The 17,741-nt window shown below is 61.4% G+C and overlaps 1 protein-coding gene across 2 annotated transcripts in view; it reads right to left on the bottom strand.

The window, feature by feature from the left end:
- Window positions 1–17,741, bottom strand: part of CACNA2D2 (calcium voltage-gated channel auxiliary subunit alpha2delta 2) — a 121,341-nt gene that overhangs the window by 52,792 nt on the left and 50,808 nt on the right. For both annotated transcript variants that reach the window (XM_037049629.1, XM_037049630.1), the window contains exon 3: window positions 9,036–9,152. In XM_037049629.1, the coding sequence (XP_036905524.1) occupies window positions 9,036–9,152 (117 nt within the window). The remainder of the gene's footprint in view (window positions 1–9,035; window positions 9,153–17,741) is intronic.

Genomic DNA, 17,741 nt, shown 5'->3' with positions numbered 1-17,741 from the left:
TCTGGAATTCTAGAGGACACCCAGAGTCCTCCCCCGGAGTTCTGACCCACAGCCCTGACCCCATCTCCCTGCCTGACCGCCCACCTGTCCATCTGCCTGACCACTCAGGCCTCTCCTCGGACTGCTGGACCCAACATCTGAGCACCCTGAGGAGGAGAGGGCAGGGGTGGGACTGGGGACTTGGAGGGGTTTGTATAGGGGGTGGTGGAGCCCAAAACTTAGCCTTCAAAATGCTTGAAGGCCGCTTCTGCCAGGCAGCTCCTGGAGGTACCAAGTGGGGGCTGTGCTGGCCCCTCCTGAGTCCCGCCCCCGCCCTGGGGCTGCCCTTGCTGGTTCCAGGCACCCGCTAGCCCCAGCCTGGCAGTCCTGAGGGTGAAGGGATGGGTCCCAGGCTGGGAGCTGCCCACTTGCCTGCTCACTCCAACTGCCCAGGGAGGCGCTGGACCCCGGGCGGCTGCTGGAGGGGGCCTTGCACCCTCAGCTATCTCGGTAACTGGGTCCCAGCTGGTGTTGACACAGCAAACATGCTGCAATTCCCATTCGCCAAGGCGCAGAGTGGGCAAACACAGGAAGGCTGGAACAAAGGGCCCGATGGCCGTGACCAGCCTCCTAAACGATGGCCCCGGTGCCTGCGCCAAGAGGCGGGAGGCATCTAGCAGCCTTGACAGCTTGGCCCACAGGGGTGGGAGCTAAGGACAGGCTCATGGCAAGGTATCCAGAGAGGCGCGGGCTGTCGTGAGGTCCTACAGCCCAGGCTTGGCCCACGTGCTGGGTGGGACCCTAGAGGCACAGGGCCACCCTGTCCTGGCGGCCCATCCCACGTGGTCCCCCAGAAGCTGTGAACCTGTGGCTCCAAGGCTGAAGCACAAACTCTGATGACAAATCTGTGAGCTATGCTTGTTGCTGCTGCTGTACAGGCAGGGAAACTGAGGACCAGAGAAGGTGAGATTTGCCCCGTGCAGATTGGGGGCTGCCGCACAGCAGTGGGTGAGAACCCCAATTGTTGGCCACCTTACTCTAAGTGTGGTCACGGGCACCACGTGCCACGCTGTCTTTCTGAGGGGGACTCAGGGACGGCCAGAGGTTCTTTTCGGGGCAGCGCAAGGTTGGAACTGGGAGGACTGCGGTCACTAGGTGAGGTCTCATCTACACGCCCAGGGCAGCTGTCTGCCCTGGGCGTGGCCCACGCACGCCTCTGCCTCAAGCTCCACCTCACAGCACTCCTGCGCATGTGCGCCGCCGCAGAGCCCAGCTAGAGGCGAGACCCCTCCTTCCCACGTGACGCCAGGCACACAAGCAGACACACGCACTCTCTACCTCTGGCCTCTCCTTCGCAGCGCCCTCTGCCACAGGTCCTGTCCCTCACTCTCCTCTGCCAGAAAAATCTCCACCATCCCCCGCCCCACGCCTGGTCAACATCCACGGGCTTCCCACCCTGGCTCCACACTTTGTGGCATGAGCCACATCACTGTCACCTTGAACAGACTGCACTACCGGGGAGGGGGTGGCCCAGATGTATTCCCGCTGTCCCTGTACCTGGTAACCCCGTGCAGGGCTCACACACACCAGGTGCTCACGCTCAGGAGACAGGGTCCAAAGGAAGGAAAGGGTACCCGAGGAAGCTGCTATCCCATGAGCCAGGGTCAACTGGCCACTTCCAGGAACACCTCTGGGGCCCCTGTTGGGGGTTACCCTGGTGCCTAGGGCCGGCCAGCCTTCAGATATGGGGCTGGAGAAGACCACTGAGGGATCTGTGAGGCTGTCTTCCCCACACCCCGAGGCTGGGGCGTTGGCAGAGTGCCCTCTCACCGGCATCCCTGTGGGCTCACTTCTCCCCCAAGTGCCCAGGCTACAGTGGGGGTGTTGTTTGCTGTGCATTTTAAGCCATAGAAAATGGGGAGAGGTGACTGGCTGCTTCCTGGGGTTTTCTGCATCAGAGGAGCCAGGCTCACGGACGGGTGGCTACCACCCCGGAACTCAGAACTCAGGCCTTTGTCTCCTCCCCACCCCCTTGCTTATCCAGTGGAAATGGTGGCTCATGGGCTGCACCTTCGAGGGGTCCCTGCACAGCCCACAATGCTCCAGTGGCTTCTGCTCACTCTCACTCTAGGCCCAGTCTTGGTGCCTTCCTTCTTCCCTTTCTCCATCTTTGGAAATCCCGCCCACTTTCCAAGGCTAGCTCAAACACCACCTCCTCCGGGCTGTCTTCTTAGATTTGTCCCACCCCCCCGCCTGCCCCGGCCATGACCTGTTCTGCACAGTGAGCCCTGTAGCTTGTTGTCTGTCTCCTCGAAGTCTGGAGTCCTAGAGGACAGGGACTAGCCTGGCCACTGGCTTGCCCTGCCTGATGTACACCCTCCCCTCCCCCAGCCCTCATGCACGAGGATTTCAGAACAAAGGGCCAGATGCTATTAAAATTCAATTAAATGTCTCACTTCTCTGATCCTAAATTAGACTGGTTTGTCCCTATGGCACCTGAAGGCCCTTTTACTCTGCCTCCTAGCATCTGCCCGTGGCCCCACCCCCGCCCCCGATGGCTGGGCTTGGGTGGATCAGACAAAAGCAGCAGGGGAGCCTCCCTTGGTGTGGGCTTCTCTGGGGAGTGGGGTCCAGAGTGTCTCCTTAGGGCCCAGCATTAGGCTTTTCCATTTGGCTGACTCCACCCCCATGCCCTAGATTTCCCTGTCTACAGTAGGCATGGAGCAGGGGTATTAAATAGGGAACGGAGGGCATCAGCTCCTAGCTTGCATTTGTAGCCTCTTCAACCCAGTCGCCCTCTCCAGCTGTCCCCAGTGTCCCCCAATTGAGGTCCTGCCCCTAGGCCCTTGCTTGTGCTCTGCCCTCTCCTGGCAGACCACCACCCTGGCTTCTTCACCCCAGCCAGCACGCTCTGCTGCCTCCTGACCCCTGGGAGTTCTGGGAGGGGCAGGCACCCAGGCTCTGGAGCCGGGTGAGCAGGGGAAGTCGTGACCCTGTCTCATCCAGGCAGGGGCTGGGGCTGGGGTCACCTGGGAGCCTCCGTGTCCTTGTGTGTGAGGTGGGAATGTTGCCTCCCGGGGAGTGGAGAGGGCCAGGCTGGGGCACAGAGAGGTCTGATGGAGACTGGTGGGCACTAGGCGCTCCCAGGGGACACGCCTGGCATCATGAGCAGAATCATCGGGCAGGAGAGGCTTAGACACCCCCTCTTGGGGCAAGACCTGGGCCTGGGGCACCCGGGCCAAGGTGTCCCCACAGGAGGTAGGTGACGCTCGCTGGCCACAGCAAGTAGGATGCTGAGCTTCCTGGCCTGACACGTGGTTGCATTCAGCCCCTTCCCTCTGACGTTCAGACTGGGGAGAACTCAGCAGTGGGGTGGGTGGGTGTAAGACTGACCCTCCAGGCTCTGCAGTCCTCAGTGACACTGCACCCCAGGCCCATAGACCCTTCCCTTGGCCACTACAGCTCCCCTGAACCCCGTGAAGGCCCCGTGCCTTGGAGGAGGAGCCAGGAGAGACACCTTCTGCGCAGGGCAAGGGTAGGGCCCGAGGAGCCCAGCCCTGAACCCACTGCTCAGCCTTCTCTGAGCCTGACAGGCAGAGCAAGGCCCTCATCTGACACCAGTAGCTCAGGCAGGTGGGCAGGTGGGAGACAAGGAGGGAATGATGTGTTTTTCCTGAGGACCCTTCGGTCCACCCACCATGCCCTAGCTACCCTTTACATCACGCCCCACCCTAGCCATGCCCCCCGCCCCCCACCTCCCCCTACTCCCACACTGTCTCCCTCTTCCTTCCCAGGGAGGCTGTCTCCCTGCCCTGATTGCTCAGCCTGGAGACATTTAAAGGGATTCTGGGCTCTCACCACCTGGGGGGGGGGGCTGTCCCCATACTCATGTCCCCTGTTGCTGAGAGCAGCACATCTGCCTGAGGCTTGTGCTGATCCCTGGGACCCTGGGTATGCGGGGAGCGGCCAGCAGTTCCCTTCCTTCCCGTGCACATGCAGGCCAGCTCCTCCCAGGAGCTCCCTCTGATCCTGTTCCGGGGCGGTTTCTCCAGGTACATGCTGCCTGGTCTCCCCTGTGTACTCGCCGCCCACAGGTCTCTTTTGTGTTCACTTGGTGACTTCTCCCTGCAGGCGGGGGGTCCCAGGGCTCCCACACCATAGCACTCAACAGATGCCCATTCATGAATTCAAACCTGCCCCCCACCCCGGGGACCCCAGTTGGCTGCTCTGGGTGGCGGTGGCACCTTGCCAGGAAGTGGCAGCACTGTTTGGATGAGGGGAGAGTAATCAGCCACACACGCAGCCATCGGGGGAAAGGCTGCGCGGGGCCTCGGCGCCCACACAAGTGCCTCATCGGCTCCACGTGTCTGCGCCTCCTTTCAAGAGCAGGAAAGTGGAAGGGTCAAGATCTCTTCGTGCTCATAAAGTCGGGGAGGTGGGAGCCACTGCCAGCCCCACCACACAGGTTTTTATTGCCCAGAGGAAGGTGGGGGAGGCAGCCGATGCTGCGGAAGCCCCTGCCTGCCTGTCCACCGTGACTGTGTCTTTTAGAGCGAGAACCCAGAGCCACAGCCTCGCCCCCATTCTGCCGACGTTGAAGAGGCTCCTAGGCTGGGCCGAGCCTGCAGTAGGAGATACCACGGGCCTTTCCTCTCCGCCTTCCCCTCCCCAATCTGTCATCCAACCCCATCAATGAATGCACCAGTGGGCCCCATTCTGAATTGGCCTCCAGCTGCCTCAATGCCGACCTTCCCCCTGCCCCAAGTCTTTGCTGCCTCCTCCAGGCAGCCCTAAGCTTATTACCACCTCTTAGCCGAAGGGAACTTCGTCCTGCTCCAGCTGCCGCATTCTGTCAGCACCACTCTGTCCCCTGTCCTAGGACTTCCATCCACCATGGCTGCCTGTCTCTGTCCCATTAGACCAGCGGCTCTACCCCAGGGCTGTTAAAACTGGGGGAGGGGCACAGTGACGGCATCTAGTGGGACACTGTAGGCACCCCGCAGGGCACAGGGCAGCCCCCGAACAACACGGGGTTACCTGCTTGGAATGTCGGCAGTACCCACAGTGAGACACCCGTGTCAGGTGATGCCTGAGACAGGCGGCGGTGAGCAAGTGGCAGGCAGGCAACCTGTTCTCCGACCAGGGCCGCCGACGGCCCCGCAGCCCCGGCCCCAGCTCATCCCTCCCGATCCTCTGCACACCCAGCCCAGGGCCCAGTTCCTGAACAGACCCGGTCACACTGCCAACAATGCATCAGTTTAATTGGGTTAAGTGGCCATTAGCGGCAAAAGCAGGGCGGCTGTGTGCACAAGGGTTTTTAATTTCACTCTTTAAATGATGCTCGCTCCCCAGAGAGGCCACCGAGGGTGAGCACACTGGCCACTGGAGTCCCCAGCACCAGGGCCACGGTGGCAGCCCCAGCCCATCCATCAGGACCTCCCTGGGGAGGGGCACTCAGTGTCTTGTCTCCACAGCCCAAGGAAGAAACTGCAGGGCAGGGACTTGCCCAAGGTCACTAGGTCATCGCAGAGCAAGCCTCCAGCAGAGGAGACCAGAAGCCCATCTCCCTGTGGACAGCAAGTGCCACCTGGCCCCTGGTGGAAGCACAGAGGAGGGGATGTCAGGGGGAGTGTGCGGGGTCCAGCACCCAGCGCCTGGCCCTGCTCTGCCCCTGGCCTTCCCATTCCCCATGAACTAAGCCCACTGAGCCACAGTGCCCTTGCCCTTGCCCTTGTCCTCGAGAGGAGGCCAGAATGCCCCAAACTGAGGACACTCCTCACCTCAGTAAAGGCCATGCCTCCTCCCTGGTCTCTCCTACAATCCAATCCACACAGCAGAAGTGCCAGGGATGGAGCTGAAGGTGGCATGATCCCCAGGGACGCTGTTCTCACTGTGGTCTTTAGGAGTGGTGGCTCCTGGAGCTGTGACAGTAGGGGCATGGGGCAGGGCAGTCTCATGCTCTTTGTACAGGGGAGAAACTAAGGCCGGGATAGGGCTGGAATGAGAGCTCCATGAGGGCGCCCCATGCCCACCTGCACACAGCAGGTCATCAGGAAATGGAGGGAGGACTACAACCACGAAGCGATGACCTTTCTGGAAGAGGGGCTGGGTGTCAAGGGCCCAGCTGGGGGGACCGGCGAGTCCTGGTTTGGGTCCGGCTCTGCCTCCAGTCTGCTATAAGAAGCAGGCACCTCCCTGCCTGGGACTCCAAAGCCTGGGTCCTGGCTCAAAACCCCCCTCCGGGTGGCAGACATGCCCAGAGACTTCCCTCCATGTCTCTGTAGCTAAAGCGCCAGAGCCAGGGCTGCGGGTCACCCGAGCCCCAAGGCCTCGGCCCTGGCCCGCTGCTGCCAGACTCCTGGCCCGCCAACCACCCCTGGCAGTTTGGAGAAGCTCCTGGCAAACATCTGACTGTTCCTGATTAGATGAGACAGCGACCTCCTGTCCTGTGTTGCTCAGTTCCCTCCTTGCAAGACCCAAATGCAAATTCCAGACCAGGGCAAGAGGATTTAAACTGGATTACTGGCTGGGGTCCAGGAAGAGAGGAACAATGGAGTGGAGGCGGCCAGACCCCTAGGATCCCTCCCTCCAAAGGCACTCAGGCTGCAAACAAATGTGGGAAAGGAGAAAAGGGCTGGACCTTGATCAATAGCCAATTTAAAACGTAAAACGACCAAGGCTCATCCTCAACAATTAAGACCAACAAGGGAAGAGGACAGTCACCCCCTTCCTCTGTGGACTTGGGTGGAACCGGGCCCTGCAGCGGGGTTTCCCTGGCCAGGACGGAGCTGGGAAGGTAGGGCCCTGGGCTTGGCGCTCACCTCAGCAATAACCAGGGGAGTCAGGGGCGTGGCTTAGGGTCCCAGGGGCCTGGACTCCAACCCTAGTCTGCCACATCCCGGCCTGAGGCATGGCACCTCCAACTCTCAGTGTCCCCTCTGTGAAGTGCCCAATCAGGGTTTGTCTTTTCTCATCATTCTTGCACTGGGAATAATTTGTGCGTGGTGCCAGCTGGGGACCAGGCCCTGGGCTGGGCTGCAGAGGTAGCGGAAAGGAGGCTGACCCTGCTCTGCCTCTCGGCCAGGGTCCGGCAGGCGGTGCAGGGACAGGGTTGGAAGCAGAGCCCCAGACCTTGGGCTCCAAGCCCCCCATGCTGTCAGGGTGGGCTGTCCCTCTAGGACTGGGGACAGGGGCCTGGGGAGGGACTGCAGCTCTGCTACACTCAGAGAGGGTGCGCCGGTCAGGCATCTCTCACCACCGCCACCCAGCCCCCCACTCCTGCTGAGGTGACTGGCCCTAAATCCAGGGTGGGTAGCAGGCCTGCGGGCCCAATGGGTGTTCCTTCCCAAATCGACTGGTTTTGACACAAGTTCAGCACTGGCGGCCTGCACTTTGTGAGCTGGGCAGGAGGCCAGCAAAGCAAGGGGGTAGTGGGCAAACGGGGTCTGGGGTGAGGAGCAGAGGGAGAGACAGAGAAGAAGAGGAAGGAGGGGGGAGTGTCCAGGTGGCTCCTAGTCCAGGACAGAAAAGGAGGTGGGACGTGATGTGCTGGCTGGGTGGTGAGCAGATGTTTCTCAGGATCAGGGTGGACACTGTGGGACCCATGGGGACCACGGTCCTGGCAGAAAGCTGGGCTTTGCCTCCTTCCCATGACAGTTCATTTCCCCAATTGTCTCTGACCTGGGACCAGGAGACCCTGGAGGTCGGGCTGGGTCCTCTGGGTCCATAGTGGGTGAGGGGGCTCCAGCCTCTCCCTGTTCCATGATCCCAGGTCACACCGGGGCAGGCAGGGGACCCGAGGTAGACAGTGGGACCCAGTTCCTGGGGCAGAGGGTCCTGGCTCTCTCCTGGGGCCTGGATGTGGTAGGGGTTAGGCAGGGTGGCTGCTCTGACTTGACCCTGCCGGGACCCTGGCCTGAGGCTGGGCATGGCTCATGTAGGCCGGCTCATCCGGTTTTTTTAAAAAATAGCTTTATTGAGATATAATTCACATAACCATAACACTCACCCACATGAAGCATACGAGGGGTTTTTAGCATATTCACAGTTGTACGACCATTGACCACACTCTACTTTAGAGTATTTTCATCATCCCAGAAAGAAACCCTGCTCCCACTAGCAGACACTCCTGTGCCCCCCTCCAGACCTGGGCAACCACTACTGTGCTTTCCGCGTCTGTGCGTCTGCCTGTTATGGGCACTTCACAGAAACGCGACGACGCGGCAGGTGGTCCTTTGGGACTGGCTTCTTTCACATGTAAAGTTTCAAGTCTGTGCCCATAGTCCTGGGCATCGGGACCTCACTCCTTTCATTGGACTTGTCTCTCTGACACAGGCGGGGCAGCTGCAGTTGTGCCTCCAATTTGGGGGCTGCTTCGACCCCTCCCCGCCGACCGCCCCACACTGACCTCAGAGCCTGCCCTGTGGCTGTCCCTGGGGCTGGCAGGGCAGCAGGGGAGGTCCGGTTCTGCGCAGCCACATAGGGTGGCCCAGTGGGCTCTTTCACCTCTCACAACCGCTCTGCTTTGGAGCTGACAGGGTTGTGCGTACGGAGAGGAAGACCCAGGACCAGAGGGAGGCGGAGGGACATTCAAAGTCAGGGGCGGGGCAGAGCAGAGGCTCCGACCCCTGGCATCACGAGGCCACAGCTTTCTCTGGGGCTTTCAGGGCCCCTCACACTCCCTCCCCATCAGAGCCAGCAGCCCGCCCCCACAGCCACTGACAGGTGCTGTCCTGGCCAGGGGCTCACCCAGGGCACGCTCACAGACAGAGGGATGAGAGGACCCCAGGCCCAATGGGGGGTAGAGCTGGACCTTGCCTGGGCCCCGCCATCATACCCACTCGGGGCCCCCAAGACCCCAGGCCACCCCTCACGTGGCTTACTCCAGGAAAAACTGCCCTGCTGCTCCGAGCTGGCTGCCACGATCCAGCCAGTGACGGCCTGGCCCGAGTCCTGAGGGCCGGGAGGGCTGAATGCCCTCGGCAGGTTACCACATCACCTTCCCAGTGTGGGGCCACTCCACCAGGTCCCCCCTCACTTCTCACACTTGCACCCACCTTCAGGGCCTGCACTTTCCTGTCCAGCAGGCTCTCGATGTCCCCGGCCACCTTCTCCACCAACTTCTGAGGCTCATTCTCCTGCACCTCAAACAGATTCCGGTTGTCCTTATAGATCTGGAAGGAAGCAGAGCCGGGGTGAGGCCAGCTGGTCACACAGCGCCATGCCACGGCCCCCACATGTCCTCTGTGCACAGTGCAGTCCAGTTCCCCCCCCCCCCGCCCCCTGGCTTTGGTCACTGAGACAGCGCCGAGGTCTGGGAGTGGGGCCCAGTGCTCTCATGGACTCGGAGGAAGGACCCAGTTGTCAGCTCCACAGCTGGCAGTGACTGCGGGTGGTAGGAGGGGGTTGTCGCTGCCTTCTCTGGAACTTGGGGTTCCTCCTCCAGGGACCATAAGCAGAACCCCCCTGACTAGTTCAGGGGGGCTGAGAGCAGCAGAGGGGAGGGTGGCCTGGGTAGGAGGCACGGCGTGGCAGGAGTGGAGCAAATGAACGCACATGCACACCACACAGCAACACAAAGATGCTCACGTTCTCACACGTGTACACACACCTACACATGCCCCAATGTATTACACACACAGCCACCTACCCCTTCACGTGGGCTCAGGCATCCACACCCCCTTATTGCTGGTGCTGCCCCAGGACATTTGCAGAAACTTTAGTGGGAGCTCCAGGGTGCCCCCAGGGGACCTGCTGTCACTTAGGGCACAGAATATGGGTCCAGGGAACAGGAAAGAAGAGGTACACAGGGGAACGAGTCTGCCCCTCCCTCTGTCCTGGGAAGGGGGGCCTGCGCACATGCTCCAGTGAGGGTGTAAGTCTGCATCTGTGTGTGAGGGTGTGTTATGGCTCAACACGCCTGTCTGTGTCTGTGCCGGTGTGTTGGGGGTGCGGTGGGGTTTAGGGCTCTAGACAAACAAAGCCTGGGAGCTCGCATGTGAGGCGTAGGAGCAGCTCTGTGGGCGTTTTTGTTCATAACTGGAGCCTTGGGGGAGTGTGCGCATGCACTGAACACCCCTGCGTGTATCTGAGCCGGACGGGGTCCATGTGTCCACCCAGGTGACCCTGGTAGGTCCGTGCCGCCATGACTGAGCCCCTGCCACCAAGCTGTGCAGAAGGGGAGGGGCATGGAGATACAGAGCGCAGAGGTGATGAGGAGATAAGGAGATGGGAGAGGCAGCTGATGAGAGACAGACGTGCAGGAGCGATAAGGTCGGCAGAGTGACAGAGAGACGAAGGAGATAAGACCCCGGGGGAGGGAGTGGGGGACAGGCCACCTCCAGAGGGCCCCCCCCCCCGCCCAGAGCCTGGCAGTCCAAGGGTTAAAGCTCCACACAGAGCTGGCTCCGGCAATCTCCTCCTCCCGCCCCCATCCCTCCTGGCTTCCCTTTTCTTTTTGTCCTTCTCTTAGAACAAAATAATTTGTGGTGGAGTTGCTCTTTCCCACAGAGCATTGGCGATTAGAGGGTGAGTCGTGAGGCTTGGACGCACAGCCAGGCATGATGGAGGCCCCACGTGGATACCAGGCCAGACTGTACCCGAGGCTCCCAGAGGGAGACAGAGGTCAAGGAGGGTTGTGAGCCTGCAGCCCAGTGCCCACTGTTCAGAAACAGGCGAGGACAGATCAAGGACACACACCCGGGAGTGGCAAAGCCAGGTCCCCCATCCTCGCTGACCCGTTCCTGCCCAGGCTTCAGGACTTTAAAATCACACGCTTTCCCATCCGCGTGTACCAGTAGGGGGTGCAGCTGCCCGGCTGCTGGGACGTGGGATGAAGTTCCCACACCTGACGCCCCTGTCAAGGTCATTCCCAGGTGCCCCTATCAGAGGCTGTCCCAGCAGCAGCAGCCCTAGATCTGAGGCTGGGTTATGGGGTCCGCTGACGGCTCTCCTCAAGGGGCCCAGGGAGCCCCCTCGGCCAGGTCCAGGGGGTCCCTTGTAGCTTGGCATGGTGACTGGGCTAGGGCTTGGGGGCCGCCCGGGGAGTAGGTCTTCAGGTGGCAGGGTCACCCCCAGGGCCCTAACAGGTGGCATAAGGGCTTGAAAGCAGGGAACCTGCCAAGAGTCATCTCATCTCTGAACCTCTACTAAACGAGGACAGCAGCGCCCGCCCCACAGGCCAGTGAGGACTGCCCGGAGCCGACACTGTTGTCATTGCTGCGATTGTGACCGTCACTAGAATTCTGCAGAAGGCATCACAGTCCCCTTCCTGTCTCTAGTCTGTCCCTGCTGGATCTGTACCCAGGATCCGGAGTCATCGGTGTCCGCTCCTGGGCAGACAGCCTGGGCCTCCCGGGGTCTGCCACCTCCAGCCACACCCCACCTCCCTGGTCACCCCGGGCAGTCAGTCCCTCCCGAGCCATCCTGCCCTTGTCTCCCTGTCACCTCAGCCTGGGTCCTGGAAGTGACCTCAGGGGAACCCAGACACAGGGATGCCGCTGGGAGGGCACAGCCACAGCCACCTCCCCTCCGCCTCTTCCTAAGCCCTGGGCCTGAGTGCAGCAGACCCTCAGCCAATGCAGACGCTCCACTCCACCTTCAAGAGCAGAGCTCTGGGGCCAGCGAGACCCAGGTCTGACTCCTCCACTTTGCCTGCGGCTCTGTTACTCCTGGAGACTGGGCTGCATCTACTGTGCTTTCCTCCTGTCCCACCCCCACCCGAGGACCCACCGTGACACCCTGCTACTGGCCCATGTGCCTGGCATGTGCCCACAGGCCCCTGGATCCCCAGCCCCTGCTCAGTCCCACGGCTACTCCTCTGCTCAGCCAGACCCTCTTCCCTTCACCTTCCCCGGCCTATTTAAATCCTCCCTGGAGCAAGGATGGGGAGATGAGCCAGGGGCCTCCAGGGAGACGAGGGTCAGATTCTACACTGCAGGGGTAGTCCAGCTGCCAGCCAAGTCTGTCCCCATGTCGTAAATGGGCCCCTCGGGCACAGCAGCCCCCTTCCTTCTATTGCAGGTGCCTCACCCTCTCCTTAACATTCCCCTGGACCTGTTCCAGTTGCCTCTGCCTCCTGGGGTGGGAGGTCCCACCCTGGGAGACAGGTCATCTCTCCATTCTTGCTGACCGCAGCGCTTTCCACCCTCAGGCCCAGCAGGAAGCCGGGGAGAGCACAGAGCAGCTCCAGAGCACTCCCAGGGCCGGGTTCTCCTTGGGCCCCAGCTGCAAGCCTCGGTCCCTAGGCTGCTGAGAAGGAAGAGATAGGCCGGGCACACCAGGGGCAGGGCCTCAGCAACTGCAGCAGGACCACACACGGGCTGGTGTCCTCGTCCCGCGAGCTGACTGGAGACACCCAACATCTATCTCCCACAGTTGCGCAGCCTGCACCGTCCCCACCTCTGCCCGGGCAGCTGGACAGAGAAGAGAGATGGGGGCGGGGGGGGTCCACAGGTTGTTGCAGCTCACATCAGCCGTGTTAGGGAGGAAGGGACGGGGGGCTCACCCCACAGAAGCGATGACAAACAGTAGGGGCCAGGGCAGCAGGTGAGGAGACACAGACTGATCGGAGCCAGGTGGGCAGGTGGGGAGGGCAGAAGACACAGTGGCACAGGAGCCGAGGACAGGAACAGCAGGGCTGAGGCTGGGAGGGACAATTCAGGAGGCAGTTTGTACCTTCTCCTTCCTGGGAAGTTCCTGCTCCCCTCCTCACCCCTGGCTCCCGCCTCTATGGCCACCAAAGGCCAGGGCGTCCTCTGCCCCTTGGGGCCACCCCACACCAGTTACTGACACCTGTCCCTCTGTCTCCCCTCGTTTCCTTACTTACCGCCCCCCTCAATGCTGACCCCAATCTTGCCCTCTTCAGCTCTAGTAGCCGTGTTAAGCAGAGTGGCCAGCCTTTCGACCTAGGGATTTCCAGGGCCTGTGGGGGCCAAGGCCCCCTCAGCGGCCCCAGACCCTCTGCCCAGCCTTCCACTTCCCTGGGTGGCTTCATGTAAAGGCAGGGCAAGCCTAGAGGGCACTGGGAGGGACAGTGACCTTGGAGAGGAAACCTGGATGCTCATGGGGGCAGGTGGAGCCAGCCTGGTCCCCCCAGCCTCCGGCAGCCCTGCCTGGGGGGCGGAGGGGTGGTGGTGCCTGGAACACCGGGACAGCCACCACGACCTTGTGTGTCCCAGTCACGCTGAAGAGGCATTTTGCAAAGTCTCCAAAAGCCAGCAGCAGTGGGGCCTGGACCCAAGTCAGCACCCCACCTGCCCAGGCAGAGGAGAAAGGTGGGGGCAGAGGAGGAAGGTGGGGGCAGAGGAAAAGGAGGGTAAGGTGGGGAGAGGGGGAAACGGGCCATGGAGGCCATTGGACCACTCCATCCCCAGGCGTCCACTCTGGCCACCCTGGGCAGGTGCTTTATACACTCGGCTTCACTGACCAGGCCACCCCCGCGGAAGGACCCTTCAGATCACGCCCATTTAGCCGCCGGGACGCTGAGCATCTGAGAGGCTGAGTCTCGCAGCAGAGCCCAGGCTTCACCCGGTCTGCTGGTCCATGGCCCTTGCTTTGAGTCATGTTCCTGCCCAGCACCTACCCCCAGGCTTGGAGGTGAGGCCTCTGGCAACCTGGGCATGCGGGATAAGTGGCGGTTTATCCGGGGGGGCTGGAAGGGGCCCGGGCAGACTCAGGGTGACACTGAAGGCCCAGGGCCCGGGGAGGCGGGAGGGCCACGCTGGAAAGGAGCAGGTGGGGGGCGGGACCGGCAGAACCAGCCTGAGCAACTACCCAGCCACCCAGCCCTGTGAGTGAAAAGCAGGCACGCATGTGAGGCTCCTCTGCAGTGAAGGTGAACGGGCCCTAATCTCTGGAAAATTAAATCAGAGAGAAAATGGAACGAGAAAGATTTGACGCAGGCTGGGCCCCGCTGCCGGCTGTCTCCTCAAAGGCCCAGGCACAGCTGCAGGTTCAGCTGGGCGCTCCAGCTTCCCGGACCCTTCCCCTGCCCCAGGTACCAGGCGGGGCACAGGGGTGGGGTGGGGGGAGGGGAGCCCCACAGTCTGACTCCTGGCGGATTTCCTGTTCTCCAAGGACCTCCAGCCATGTTTTGCTGCCTGGTCCCAGGTCTTGAAAAAAAAAGCCTCTGGGGGCCCAACGACCCAGCCCTCCTGCCCGCAGGTCCAGAAAGCCAGCAGCAAGGTGAAGAGACACAGACTGGCCGGAGCCAGGTGGGCAGGTGGGGAGGGCAGAAGACACAGCGGCATGGCCTCCCTTGGCCAGACAAGCACTGCCTGCCGCAGGGTCTGGGGCCGGAGACAGGGTGGGTTGCTGGAATGGGGCACACTTGTGCGGGGGATCAGGGGACCTTGGGTGGAAGATAGGGGGCTTGCGGTGGCTCGGGGACCCTGAGCCTGGCCAGGAGGGAGGTGGGGTGACAGGGGACTGGTAGTGACCAATTCAGGGACCCCAGCCAGTCAGGGCAAAGCTCAGCCCTGCCAAGCTGCCCCCCCCATCTCGAGCCTTCGTGGGGAAAATGGAGGGTATCAACATAGCTGTGACTGCCCCTGAAGACCACAGGAGTGATGGAGCGGTCGGGCACCGGGGGCCCTTCCATTGAGGACACACGGGACAGGCCCAGGACAGGCTGCACCTCCTGGGCTCTCCCCTCACCCCACCAGCCGTGAGCCCCACAGCCCAGCTCCAGATTGGACTGAGGGGCTGCCCCCTGCAGGTGCACAGAACCCCAACCCACCTGCTCTGGGAACACACCAAGCCCCGGACTCTGTGTGGCTGAGAGCTCCCGAGTGCAGGGGTTGTGGCCCTCTCTGATCTTCCTGGTACGGGACTTAAGCATAGGGCAAGGGCAAGGGCAAGGAGCCCCAGAGCCCTCCGGGGACACAGCCAGTGCACAGGCAGGGGGTAGGTCCCCACATGGCTGTGCGAGGCTGCCACCATCCAGGGGTGGGTGGGCCCTGTGGTTAGTCACTTATATATGGGGTCATGTCACAAGCAGGGCTGGTATATTGTGATGCTAGTTGTCATGTTGTTAAGAACTAACCCGTCGAGTAGGCGTTTGCTGGAACAGACTTTGTTTAGAGTGGTCGCAGGGCCTACCCAGGCCACGGCAATGTGGCCCTGCCAGGACCATGAGGAGGACACAAAGGCAGCGAGGGGACAGGGAGGGGGCTCCCAGCCTGGCTTCCAGGACCAGGTGGGATGTGGGCTTCCTGGGTCAGTGGCCCATCAGTGGTCCCATATCCTCCCCACCCCACCCCTGCGTCCTCACGCTCCCACGGGGCCACTCCACATTCATGCCGCAGGTTCTTGGTGCAGCCCTCTGGAGCCTGGGGCAGCTGGGATGGACCAGGCCTTGTCCCTGCCCTCCTGCGGCTCACCATCCAGAGGGGACAGATGTCCATTTGGATGGCTAAGAGCAGAGGGGGGAGAGGTATGCAGGACACTGGGCTGTGGGGGTGGCCTCCTAGGATATGGAGGGGGACGTGTCAAGGAAAAGACTGGGATGGTGTGGCTCAGTGGACTGACCGCAGGCCTGTGAACCAAAGGGTCGCTGGTTCAATTCCCATCAGGGCACATGCCTGGGTTGTGGGCCAGGTCTGCAGTTCGGGGCGTGAGAGAGGCAACTGCTCGACGTGTCTCTCACACATTGACGTTTCCCTCTATCTCTTGTCCCTCCCTTCCTCATTCTCTAAAAATCAATAAATAAAATCTTTTAAAAAAAAGACTGAAATGGCTTTGCGGGCGACAGGCCACCTGAGCAGAGCCTGATAGGCTGGGCGGGAGACTGCCACACATGGGGGTGGACAGCGGACAAGGGACTGGGCAGAGGGACCGGCAGGTGCGAGGCCAGGAGGACGCAGAGCCAGTGCCCTGCGCAGTGGGGGAGTGCCGCGCTCATGATGGGGCGGAAGGGAGGGTGGGGTGCAGGTGAGGTAGATTACAAGGTAGTGGGGTGCCCCCCCACCGCTGAAGAGGAGGGGTGTGGCCTAGGTCACGGGCAAGAAGGCCCTGGTGGCTCTGGGGCCCTTCGGCTCCCCGAGAAGTAGCTGCTAGGCGCTGTCACCCGCAGATCCCCTCTGAAAACTCCAGGGGTGCGAAGCCCCCGCCACCCCCCCAGCAACGCCTCCCTGTTTTTAAAGTTAAAGTTTAGTTGCCTGTCATCCATTACCGCAATTAGTACATTATGTCTAATTATGCAATTAGTGTAAAAAGTGTGCTTGCTGCCGAGAATGGGAAATTACGCTGGCTCGTTACGCTGTAAAATCCATGTCATAAAAAGGCTCAATCTCTTGTTTTTCAAAAGACACAAAACCCAACACAAAACAATAAACCAAATCCACCCAGTTGCGTTAGGGCCAATCCGTGCCAACTCCCTCCCTGCACTTCTCCCCCCACCACCGCCTCTGCCGTGCAGGACCGGGACAGACGGAGTGCCAATCGAGTGGCCCCCACTGGGTGCGGCCTGCCCCCGCCCCCCTGCAGCAGAAGTGAACTTCCAAACGCACTTCGATGCCACACCGCCCCTTCCCCCAGGCCTGACTCCGAAAGAGGCCTCTGGCACCAAGGCCCACGTACTTCCCGCGAGATGTGCCCCAGGCGAGCCCGGCCTTTGCCAGCTCCAGTGCAACTTACCCCTTCTCTAAGGTTCCCGACGGCGCCTGTGAGAATCGGGCGTAGTCCAGCTCAGGGGAAACTGGAGGAACTTTCTCATGCATTGGGCTCCCGAATCCTGGGAGCTTTGTCTGTACAGATGGTGAGCTCCCTGCTACAGGAAGTATGCAAGCCCAGCTGTCAGGATGCTGGGAAGGGAGTCACCCATGGTCAGCCTGCACAGTCCCTGGACTCGAGGCTGCCGCCACTAAATAACAGCATTCCCATGGCTGTGGGCTTCATGTGAGAAAGGAATCTGACGGTAGGTAGTCACCTACCACAGAGGTGACTATGCCAACTGGCCCAGCCCATGGAAATCGGGAGGGGGCACACTCTAGTGTCCTTGACTGCCCACGTCAGCACTGTGCACACTCCTATTTACCTCTCAGCCAGTGCTTTGGGCCACATCTGCCACCTGCGACCCACCTCTGAGGTCATAACTTAAAGCTACAGCTCAGGCCATGTAGTGCCTGCCAAAGACCTTCCCCCCGAACCTCTTCCTCCAAGTTCTCCCCTCTCCTTGAGTTCCAGATGCTTGACCCAGGCCTGGTGGCAGCTGGGAGTGTGTCACAGAGACTCCTTCCCAGACAAGAGTCTGCCCTGACCTTGTGGGCACGGCGTGTGCATCTGCTGGGGCTGCCATGTGGCACCAGGGCCCCTGGGATGTGTACTCGTTGGTTCTGGGGGTGCTGTCCACACCCCAGCAGGAAGCACACACTGAGCTGGCAGCTGGATGGTGGGGGGCGCTGGGCCCCCCAGAGGCATACCTGTTGCCTAAACTAGAGGCATGGGTCCCTAGACAGTTCTGACCTTTGTCTACTCTGGTGATCTCCGAGAGCCAGGCAGCTGTGTCGCAGCCCGGCCACGTGGACACAGGCCCCAGAGACTCTCGGGGCCCCGCCCTCTCGCTCTGGCCCAGGACAGCGTCAGGAGTGGAAGATTTGAGCCTGAGGGGAATCGAACTGCAGGCAAGCTCTGGGGGCCCCTGCCTGCTCCCCCTTCCCGGAGCTGGGAGCCGCCGGCTGTCGAGGCAGCTGGGAGGGAAGCTGTGCCCAGCATACCAGCTGGCACGGGGGAGTGTGAGTAAACATACCCACACTCTCCCAACT

This window comes from Sturnira hondurensis, unplaced genomic scaffold (genome assembly GCF_014824575.4).
Source record: "Sturnira hondurensis isolate 20B ecotype Veracruz unplaced genomic scaffold, ASM1482457v3 Scaffold0006496, whole genome shotgun sequence".
Lineage (NCBI taxonomy): Eukaryota > Metazoa > Chordata > Mammalia > Chiroptera > Phyllostomidae > Sturnira > Sturnira hondurensis.
Note: the sequence above shows the minus strand (reverse complement) of the source record. Positions and strands in the feature narration are given on the sequence as shown.